The 11,921-nt window shown below is 33.6% G+C and overlaps 1 protein-coding gene across 1 annotated transcript; it reads left to right on the top strand.

The window, feature by feature from the left end:
* Positions 1-369: 369 nt before the first annotated feature.
* Positions 370-3,709, top strand: LOC18433391 (mitogen-activated protein kinase kinase kinase 17). Its single transcript, XM_020666679.2, has one exon. It carries the CDS (start codon positions 2,600-2,602, stop codon positions 3,329-3,331), a length of 732 nt encoding a protein of 243 aa, XP_020522338.2. The 5' UTR covers positions 370-2,599; the 3' UTR covers positions 3,332-3,709.
* The last annotated feature ends 8,212 nt before the right edge of the window (positions 3,710-11,921 follow it).

Consider the following 11,921-nt stretch of genomic DNA (forward strand, 5'->3'; position numbering starts at 1 on the left):
AGCCAGTCCTATTCAGCTTGGCCCAATGCTTTTGTTCTTGATATATATATATTATTATTATTTTTCATTTTTTTCTATTTGGCTAGGGCCAGCCCCGTCCCCAGCCTAATGGGGCTGGACTGACCCTATGTGATTAGGCCGGGCTACGGCCAAGGTTGGCCCGGCCTGTTACCAGCCCTTCATCCTCAATCTTAAAATGGAGAAGTTTAAACAAGGTGGAGTTTTCGTATGACTTCAAATGCCTTGTAATGGATTTAGTATTTGAAACATTCTAAATCACTTCTGCTTTTAGTGTCGTGATTTAGACCTCAATAGTGTGCTTTGGATGGTCTATAAATGAACGGTAATGAAGGGCTTCAAAAAAATGTTTTAAATAGTCCATTATTAAAATAGCCGGCACGGAGGCCTGGGCTAGGCCAGCCGTGTCTCGAGCCTGACCCAGCTCCTTAGAGGGCCGGGCCAAGCCATCCCAATCCTAACTAAGCCAAAGGGCCTAGCTCAAGCCCTAACCTTGTCCAGGTCGCACCTAATAAATAAATAAATAAAAAGTGATTTACATATGGACACCAAATGTTTTTTTCAAAAATACGAATTGCTTTGTTTATAGGTAGAAACGGCAAAATTGTGGGTTAATCCGCCTTTTTTATTTTTTTCAAAATTACCCCTTGGTGTGACGATGGAATCCTCAATCTAAATTTTAATTTTTTTTTTTCTTTTTTTTTCCTTTTTTTTACGTTGTTTCATTAGTAGGGCAAGGCCCCAAGCTCTAGGTTAGTGCCCTATGAATGAAAAAATTTAAAAAATTAAAATTAAAATTTGGTATGAGGATGTCCTCAGACCAAGGGGCAATTTTGGAAAATAAAAAAATCGGCTAACCGACATTCTTTATAATTTTCACCTGAAAAAATATTAGGGCATAAATAAATGAAAGCTTAAAAAAACAAAAAAAAATTAAAGGCCGGGATGGACCTAGAACCTGTCATTGCCTTGGCTCAGGTCCAGACCTCAACCGCTAGTTTTTCGGGGCCAGACCGAGCCAGGCGGGCTGGTCATCCCAGCCCATGGCCAGCCGTAATCTGGAATAGATTATCAGCCTATAAAGTACAAAATACATATTAAAGATAGATTTTTTTGTCAAAATCCCATTTTCCTCAAAATGGGGAGTTAGTGCTTCTCGATCTGTTGTCCAAAATAGAGAAGCACTTTCCCTCCTTCCTAAAACCAAAGATAAAAAATAACTGAATTCCCTAAAAATTGGTAAGCAGATAAGAATTGATGTCCAAACAAAGATGAGGATAGGAATTCAATATTGTAATAAACAAATATGAGGATAAGAATTCAATATTGTAATAAAGAGAGAGAATTTTTCTAAATAAAAAGCGATGTTCATTAATTTCCAAATAAAATGAGGATAAGAATTCAAGGTTGTAATAAGGACAATGGTTTCATAGGGCAGCAGCCCTAACAAAATATGTAAAGCCTCACCTCATAACGCATCCAAAGTTCAATTCAAGAGTTGGAAAACCTTTAAATCATACCATCTCGGCTTGAACATTCCGGTTGTGATAAAACAATAGAGTTTTAAATTTAAAAATAGTATACATTAAAACAAATCATCCAGACCGTCTATTTCACCCAAAAAAAAAAGTGTTCATTGATTCGTAAGGTTTGTACTATTTTTTTAATTTCAATTTTTTTTTGTCAGTATTAGAAATGGATTTTAGAGCCATAACGGATATTTTTTATGTCAAAAGTGCTTTCTAGATGTGGATATTTCTTATGCCGAAAGTGATTTTTAGATGAAGATTTGAGATGAAGCTTTATTTTGTTTTCATAAACTCTGGGCCTTATAGAAACTCCATATTCTTAATGAAAAGAGAGAATTGCATTTCTTAAATAAAACGCCAAAATAAATATTCCCATTATTCATGAGGTAAGGGCATAACTGTAAATCCAAAATTTGACCATTTTGTTAGTTTCTCGCTCATTCGTGCCTTCACTGTCTTTCTTTTTAATTTTCAGATAACTTTTATTGCAAATTTCATTTCCGCTATTTTAGCGGATATCTGCTATTTTTTAAGGGATATCAAACCTATATATAAAAGTAGAGATCACGAGCTGTCTCCAAATTTCAGAGGGCTCTCGTCTCTGCTACGATTAGAGAAGGAAAAGCAACCCTGTCGAATTTCAGAGGGCTCCCATCTCTGCTACACTTAGAGAAGGAAACGTCACCCTGTGATTTAGATTTTATTTAGAACTCAAAACAGATTACCGGATCAACCAGTGCAGATCAAGGTCGCCATAACTGAAGGTTTTCGAACTTTTTACCAACGCAGAAATGGCGGCTCCTCTTCCAATTAAAGATTGGATAAGACTGAAAACTATAGGGAATGGCTCTTATGGATGTGTGAGTCTTGCTCGAAACTTGGAAGATGGCCATTTGTTTGCAGTAAAGTCCGCAACCTAAAACAATGAAGAGTTTCTCGAATCTCTAGAGAGAGAAATCCAGGTACTCAAGAATCTGGATTCTCCCTTTATAGCGAATTGCCTTGGCCAGTGCTACGATGAAGAAGGAAGGGTGAATATCTTCACGGAGTACATGGAGGGTGGTGATTTGTCCTCACTATCAATGAGCTGCAAGGGATTGCCAGAAATAGCCATTAAAGCTTACACGAACTCCATGCTCAGAGGTCTTCAATATCTTCATGGCAACGGAATTATTCAGTGTGATATTAAAGCAAAGAATGTGCTCTTGGGGTGCTTAGGCGAAGTCAAACTCGCCGATTTTGGTGCTGCAAAGAGGGTCCCTAGTGAGCTTCTTGATATTCACCCCGGGACTTTGGGGTGGATGGCCCCTGAAATTTTTAGGAAGGGGGAACAGGGCATGCCCTCAGATATATGGTCCCTCGGTAGTACAGTTGTGGAGATGGCTACAGGGAAGGTGCCAGAATTATCACCAAAAATACTCAAACTCACTGGAATTTCAGATTGCAGCCTTGATTTTCTAGAGAAGTGTTTCATGCGAGAGCCATCAGAAAGGTGGACAGCTCCTCAGTTGCTTCACCACCCCTTTTTGGCCTCTGCACACTCGAACGTAACCCTATTTTCACCAACTACTGTACTCGACAATTTATGGAGTCCTCAACGAAAAGAGTGGACTGATGCCTTAACAAGTTCCAGAGGTTTTGACAAACACCAGAGATGCATAACCCTAACAAGTTATAATGATTTTGATGAAGAACAGACAATTGACACCCTAAAAAGTTACAGAGCTTCGCAAGCAATGCAGAGGATCAAAACCCCCCCCCCCAACAAGTTGCAGAGATTTTGACCAAGAGAGGTGGGAGACCGAGGACCGGCTAACATTGTGATCGCCAATGGCTGGAGAACTTCGTGTGTTTCCTTGCGCCTGAGAACATGTTTTCTGATGCTCCTTTGGCTATTTGCCTCGGGGTAAGATGTGAGAATTTTGAGTTTGGAAGGGGTTTATGTTTATAAACAGTGTCCTAGTGCCAAATTCATGTGGCCATTTTATTGTGTCATTGTAGATATATGTTTCCTCTTACCCACGGTGAGACACTTGAATTCGTTGTTTAAATTGGAAAGATAAATTTTTATAGGTTCAGTTACAAGATAGGTGTAACCCACACTGGATGACTGTATAGTGTTGTTATTTACTATTTATGTAATGAAAATAGTGGCTTGAAAATAAGCTTGTTTTTCTTTGTTTAATGTAATATGGGTTTTCACCCAAGAGCATGAACTTATGTTTTGATGATTTTGTATACTTAAAAGTTTGTGTGAGGAAAATATAGCCTCACATAAAAACTACATTGGAGAAGAAGAAAAGAAGCCAAACATGTGTATTTACCATTTTTATTTCTTTTCAGCACATTTGGGATAAGCTAGCCCAAGTCCAAAAAGCATAACGCAATGGATATTATCCACACTGTTATAATAATAATGTGATCAGGAGGTACTATAGTCCCATCAATGGGTTAGAGAATCGTGAAAAGGAGTTTCAAGTTTCTCCAACCAATGAATGTCACTATGGCCACACCTTATCTATTGTCCCAGTGATTGCATGATGATAAAGAAAAAGGAAAACAACGAAAAATGTCCCCCATTTTGTTTTTTTTTTTAGGTTATTAAAAAAAAAAACCCCAAACTTTATTTTAAAATAAAAACTCACAGCCCCAAATTCTTTTTAAATAATTTATTTTGATTGTTATGTAGCTCTGTGTTAGTGCATGCTATACTTGAAAATCATGTGTGTGTGTGTGTGTTTGTAGCTCTATAGTTTTTTATTATTATGACTATTTTGATTATGACTCCTAAATGATAGATCAAATTTATTCCTGTGCTATTTATTGAAGAATGTGTTTGTTGAGTTTTTATTTATTTATTCTTCTTGAAAAAAATTTAAGCATTTTGCAGATTTAAGCAGTAAATTATTTTCTAATGTTTGGTGAACAATTTATTTTCTGCAAAAGTTTTTATATGGTTCCATCACAGACAATTTTCATAACCTAAATCATTTGCAATTGTTCGGTTCCTTCTTACATTATTATTTGTTATTGTTTGATGCGTCATTTAAGAAGTTTAATTTTGACATGGATTATGAGATTTTCTTAGCTGAAGACAATAAGATAAGATTTGTTTCAAAAAAATAAAACTTGTCTCCTCCTCCTAAATGCCAAAACCTCTTGATGTCAATATTTTTTGTTACTAATTATTTTTTAGTAGTTGAATGTTATGCATCAATGAATCTTTTTTTTTGGTTTTTTTTAACTTCTCCTGTCAGCTTTAATAATGATTGTTATAAGTTCTGTTACTTCTATTGGTTGTTCATAACCGAAAGAGAGAGGGTCAAAGTTAAAGAGGCCTATAAAATTAAAACCAAAATTACGGGCTTTTAAAGTTTCCGGTCCAAGATCAAGAAAATGGAAAAAGTCAAGTTAGAGAAAGTTAGGTCCTCAAAGCAAAAGTCGAGGGGCACTTATTTGATAGATAATAGTTAAGAGTCTCTTCACGTCAACTTCCTTGACCTTAACCATTCAACTTCAACACGTCAATTGAAATTCAAGGAAAGGGTAGAGCCCAGGCTCTAAACAATCAAATTAGAGCCTATCTCAAAAATTTCACTGGAAGAGGTTGTTTCGATGCTCAAATATCCTCAAATTTATCATTTCAACATCAAGATGCATGGGCATGAGAAAATATTGGACTTCAAGTTTTAGACATAGTGTATTTGTAACGCATTTTTGGTTCATCGATTTTCAAGTTTTCATAGATCTGTCGATCTACACAATTTTTAAACCTTTAAAATTTATAAGTAAAGATGAAAAAATATTTTAAGGCTATCACAAATATTTCCAGTATTGAAACCATATTTCACGACACCATTTAAAGGTAGGCTCTAGTTTGATTGTTTAGAGCCTAGGCTCTATACAAACTACACCCCTTAAGAAACCCCAAGTACTATGGCCAACATCTCACCTTCTCCAAGACATGGGTTCTAAATTTCAATTTGGAATGCGACACAAAGGCTATGATTTGAAGACGAAAACAATAATTGATGATTCCAAGTCTCGAGGGTCCTAAGAAAGAATGGGCAAAGGTGTAGATACTTGAGGGAATGTCTACAAAAAGACCATTTATTTTTTGTATATGAAGGCCACAATCATTCTCATTTATTAGATGTCAAATTGGATGCCTTGGGGTGAGTCACGAACTTCAAAAATTTAATTATAGAACTTTATGTCTATTCAATTACACTTTTACAACCACCTATTTAGAAATTTAAGGGACAAGATTGATTATGACTTCCATATATAAGAGATATTATGTGTGTGTGTGTGTACGTGTGTGTCTATGGTAGAAGAGCTTGAGGTCATCCCGCTAGCGGATAGTTGCAGTAAACTCCTAATGGCTCAGATCGAATTTGGACCGATCCCATGGTAATGACTGTATTATCTATTTTAGATTTAATTTTTTTACAATTCCAAATCACTTGAAATGTGGAATGTATATTCTTAAAAAATTAACGAATCTAATAAAAATATCAAATAATAAATTTCAAAAATTAAATGGACCAAAATAGCTATGAATTTTTTAAGGGGTAGTTTGGTCATTTTAGTTTTTATAAATAATTTTTTAATATTTTTAATAGGTGCGCCTTGATGAGAAAAGTGGAAACACTAAATTTCATATGATTAGATATGTATAAATAAAACTAAAATTTTAATATGAAATATAGTTGTGAGTTTCAGATCGGTTCAAACTCAATCTAGACCGTTGGGCTTTATAGCTATTCCATCAGGCCATGGGCTGATATGATCATTTCACATGGGCTGATACGGTCATCATCATCAGAGTCCTTTTATTATTTTTGGAAATAGTCATATCGGAAATGAGTTTACCCCAAATTGTTGAAAAAAGACTCTAATGATAACGTTGATGATGATATGTAATGGATTTCACATCTAATTTGATAGGTAAAAACAAAAACATTACCAAAATAGACTCACCACATAATATTAGAAATACCCATACCATCAAAGCCTTCAATGACTTCATTCCAATTCCATAAAGTACATTAAAATATATTTCATATACTAGATCCATAAAAAAAATAAGACGTACTCATCCGTCCTGTAAGCGATAATAACTTTCTCCTTTTAACGAAAATCAATAGTTCAAGGGATTGTATACAATAAGACAATTTACTTTTATTATATGGATGTCACAATTACTTACAACCATCCGATGTGAACTCTGATGGCTTGGATATGTCACAAAGTTCAAAAAAAAATTCGTTTGGACTTTGAGCTTGATCAATAAAATAACCTAATATTACATCCAGTGGTCAAGATCAATTGTGACCACCTTGTACCAAAGGTAAATGGTTAGTAAACAATGGAGGATGCACCAATGTTGCATCAAGTAGGGGCTATCCCCAGTGAGCTACACTAAGGAACCTATGTAAGGTAGTAAGAACTTTTTTTGGGTTAATAAGTGGGGAGAGGGCCCCAACCCTTAGTAAGAACTTGACGTGAAAGATCCAGAATTGAGAAGATTATAAATTCTTCCAAGATAATGGTATCATATTCAAAACCCTGTGGAGCTTCGGATCCAAGTACATGCCTTACAAAGTCAAGCAGTCTATGGTAGCATGTGCTATGAAGAAGACCACGGTGCTTTGTTCAGCATTCAAATCAGCGATTTAAAAAACAGATCGCACCCTAAAAACCGGTTTGAATCGGTGAATCGGTGAATCGGTGGGATAAACCGGCCTGATCGTTCAAATTCGGCCTTTAAAAAAGTTCAAAAAGTTTATTAAAAATCGTTATAAATATTGTTTTGTAAAATCCAATAAGAACTAGGGGAACTACATTATTAACTTTTATTTTTTTGCATCAATAAGCAAATATTGAGATGTTTTTTCCCTGTTTGAAGTATTGTTAACTATTAAATTTAGAGAAAATATTTCCATACCCCTTATTTTTAAGTTTTCTTTCATAATAGACCCAAGCTTTTAAAAGATATATTAGGGCATTGAAATTGTAGATTTTATTTCTTCTAACCCCTTGAGCTAATTTAAACATGTTTTTTTAGGCCAAACAAATCTAAAAAAAATGATCTTTTAAAAAATCCATCCTTTCAAATTTCTAGAGATAGATAAGGGCTTCATGGAGGTGAGAGGTTACTGGAAAGAGAAAGAGAGGTGTTTGGAGAAACATAGGAGGAGAGAGACTGAAAGAGATATAGGAAGAGAGAGAATGAAAAAAGTTTGAAGTATATAAGTGAAGAGAGATAAATCATTGGGTTTGGAAATAACATGTCTTTCTCACATTTGTTTAGGTTAAAAAATAGGTTTAAAGTGACCAGGGAGTTAAAAAATATCTTTTGAAACATTGGGTTTATCAAGAAATGAAACTTAAAAATATAGGATATAGAGATATTTTTCCTTAAATGTACATCACAGAAAGAGTATAAAATTATCAGGGATAAAGTATATAATCACACGTAGACTACAATAAATCATACAATTAGTAAGATATGATCGAAAACCAAAATGAAAGATAATTTGTTATTCATTTTGACCATGATGGTGTCATTCATTGAATTCACGTGACAATTCATTGACTCGATCTACGAATGAATCATCCATATTAGTGGCTGCCTGACTGTGCCCAAATCCCTGAGTGTTAGTTATTTTGTTGCATTCCTATTCCATAATTTCCGAAGCTTGCCTATCATTCATGCTCACCTACTTCTTATTAATAAATTGATCTGACGAGCATGAATTAATTCTTATTGGCAAAAATAATTATTTATACAACGTTATAGCTAAAAAGAGTTTGTATCAGCCAAACCTAGAATAAATAAATAAATAAATATATATATATATATATATATATATATATATATATATATATATATATATATATATATACAATGACATGGAATTTAAAAGAACATAAGCATTGAGATAAAATTTCACAAACACTATAATTTGTAGCCTTACAATCATCAGATTGCATCTTTGAGTACAAGAAAATGCGGGAAAAAAAATCCAACATGTGTGTTTTTTGATATAATGTAACAAAACATACAACCAAATGCATGAATCAATTTTATAATAAATGGCAAATAACTAAATAAATTTAAATTTTAAAAAGGAAAATGGTTTGATAGGGCTTTAGCCCTATCAAAATAAGTAAAGCCTCACGTTATAATTCATCCAAAATTACAATTTAAGTATTGGAAAACTTTTACGTCGATCACTTTGGCTTGAACATTATGGTTGTGAAAAAATTAGGATTTTAAACTCTAAAATAGTGTATATGATAATAATTATTTAGACCATCTATTTCACCCTTTAAATAAGTGTTCATCTATCCCCAAAATTTGTAATTTGTTAAGTTCCAAATTTTATTGTGGGATGCAAGAAATCGGTTTTAGATTCATCATGGAGATTTCCATTGCCAAAAGTGCTTTTCGGATAAGGATTTGAGGTGAGGCTTAATTTTGTTTTTATAAAGCCTAAGCCATATAGAAACTTTTAAAACTGGTAAACAACAAAAAATTAATTTTATAATTGGTAAACAACAAAAATCAATTTTATAATTAATGGTAAACAACAAAAGATCAATTTTATAATTAGGACATACAACAAAAAAAAAATTAAAAATGGTAAACAACAAAAAAAATTAATTTTATAATAAATAGTAAACAACTAAATAAATTTTTAAAAATGTAGATCTCAATAATTTTACAAGATTTCTTTGATAATTAGTAAAACACTACAAAAGGAATAAATTTCACTAAAAAAGTCATAAAAAAAGGAAAAATATGGGATTAGCTAACTAGCTCATATGAACATATGAGCCCAACAGCCCAGATTGAATCTGGACCGATCTGACGATTATAGGTATCTAGAAATGATTGAATTTTATTATTTTTTATACAAATCTAAATCACTTGAAATTTTAGGTGTTTATTCTTTTCATCAAGGTGCACCTAATAAAAATATATAAAAAAAATTATTCGCCAAAATAAAATGACTTAAATACCGCTCGAAGCTTTTCGGGGGTATTTTGGTCAATATTTTTTTGGTATTTTTCGAAGATTCACCTATTTTTGATGAATATAAGCTTAAAATTTCAAGTTATTTAGATGAGTAAAAAAAAAAAAAAACTAAAATTCAAACACTATCGAATATCTGTGATCGTCGGATCGGCCCAAAATCAATCTAGGACGTTGAGATCATAGGTTCATATGAGTTAGTGAGCTAATCCCATCTTTTCCCCAATAAAATAATACAAAACTACAAATCACGTTAACTAATTTTGGTGAAAGCTAGTCTTAACATACTCATTTGGAAAAAAAAATTGGATCAAATCGAGAAAGAATGCCCCTGTGATCCATGGTTTTGCGGAAACCCAAACCTGCTCAAAAAACCCATAAATCTCGCTAAAAAAAAGAATGTTGTAGATAAAAAAATACAGAATATCAAATCACATGACCTGATTTAGATGAAAGCTAGTATTAACATGATCAGTCAGTAAAAAAACATGGATTAAATCGATGAAGAATGGTCACCAGATTCTCAGATTTGCGAAAAACACTTACCCGCTCAAAAAAATTGTAAATCTCACTAAAAAAAAAATCATAAAAAGAAATACAAAACAACAAATCGTGTTACCTGATTTAGATAAAAGACAATATTAACACGATCTTTCAACAAAAAAAATGGACCAAATTGATAAAGAATGTCCGCCAAAATCATAGTTTGGCAAAAAACCCTAACACGCTCAACCAAATTTTCAATAAAAAATTCCATAGGAATACATTTTTTTGGGTTTCGATCCAACTCCAGTTAATCTTTTATTGACCTAAAATATTATTCCCCTCGAATATTGATAAAAAAAAATGATGGATTTTTACTGTTTTACAGCTTTTTCAGTGAAAAAAGGATAAACCACGGAATTTACTATAGCAATCCCATTTTCAGTATAGCGGCTCGCCGTTTTCACTGTAGCAACTCACCATTTTACTGTAGCAAAATGCCATCTCGGCTCTAGAATTGGCCAATTTCCTGTATGTTGCCTGAATGGGCACGATATGATCGATTCCCAAATTGAACCGATCGATCCTGTTCCGAGTCGCCGTTTTTTACATCCTTGATTTAAGTCTTCCTATATATCACATCGGTGGTGTGGATTGAGCACCCTGACTTTTACTTGATAACAATGGCAACAAGTAGTATTTTAAAACCTGATAATTTCTTATTGGCATCGCTGGTTTTGGCTGTGAACCAGTTGGAGATCAACTATTTCCAAGATGTTATGGTCCCAGCTTGATTATATATATATATATATATATATATATATATATATATATATATATATATATATTGAGTTTATCTAATATTTTTTAGGTTTCATCTCATAAATACTTATTTTATTTTTTATTTTTTATTTTATTTATTATTTAATATTTTTTGGATCACTAACTTGGACTAATCTAGGCACGATCTGGATCACAGATCCAATGATCCAATACACATCTATGGATAAACAATCCGCCCCACCAATCTGAATTTTAAAACACCCACAACAAGTCTTTTTTCCCTAAGATAAGACGCGTATGATGAATCATTTAACTATATATGAATCTTGATGCACGAATCCAAAAGTGTCACCACGTTTACATAAGATCGTGATCTATCTCATACTTCTAGGCTTAAGCTTTAAAGGAAAAGCCCTATACTGTAGGCCAAGTCCTCTTTGAACTTATCGATGTACCCGAAAAAGCTCTTTTTTACCAATTCTCAAATTCTTTTAGTTGGTTTTGGTGGGGTACTAAGGAATCACGAGGGCTCCACTATTTATCCTACCACGGTACTTCACTTATTATGACATCAATGAAACGGAATTAAGAGCAGTGCAAGAAGAAGTCTATAGACTATAGAGCAACCATATTCACATTTTGACTGAGGGAGATTCTGCTAATGTTATCAGTTGGTGCAAATATCCTACTTTAGTTCGTTGGCATTGACCTCCTGGACAATATTTCTTTGGCTTCGAGGGTACGGAGGTTCAATTTTGCTGCACGCTCAAAAATAGAAATGACGATGCCAATTTTTTAGCTAAACGCAAGGCTCCTCCTCTCTCTTCTTTCTCTCACTCCCTCTTTTCTTTTTTCCTTAACTTGCTGTTATTCTTCTCCTCTTTTTTTTTTTTCTTCTTTTCCTTTTTGTACCTTGTAATTTCCTTGACTAATGAAATTATTTCTAACGATAAAAAAAAAAAAAACGTATACTAAAATTTCCTACATGTTGGGCATCTATTCGCCATGGGGTCCTGGGCCCTAGGGGTGGCAATCGGGTGGGATCTAGCTAGACCTGGACCAAA

This window comes from Amborella trichopoda, chromosome 8 (genome assembly GCF_054954075.1).
Source record: "Amborella trichopoda isolate Santa Cruz 75 chromosome 8, AtrichopodaSantaCruz75HAP2 v2.0, whole genome shotgun sequence".
NCBI classification, from domain to species: domain Eukaryota; kingdom Viridiplantae; phylum Streptophyta; class Magnoliopsida; order Amborellales; family Amborellaceae; genus Amborella; species Amborella trichopoda.

Excerpts from the sequence above, each read along its gene's own strand:
- LOC18433391 (XM_020666679.2), top strand. The coding sequence starts at position 2,600 with ATGGAGGGTGGTGATTTGTCCTCACTATCAATGAGCTGCAAGGGATTG.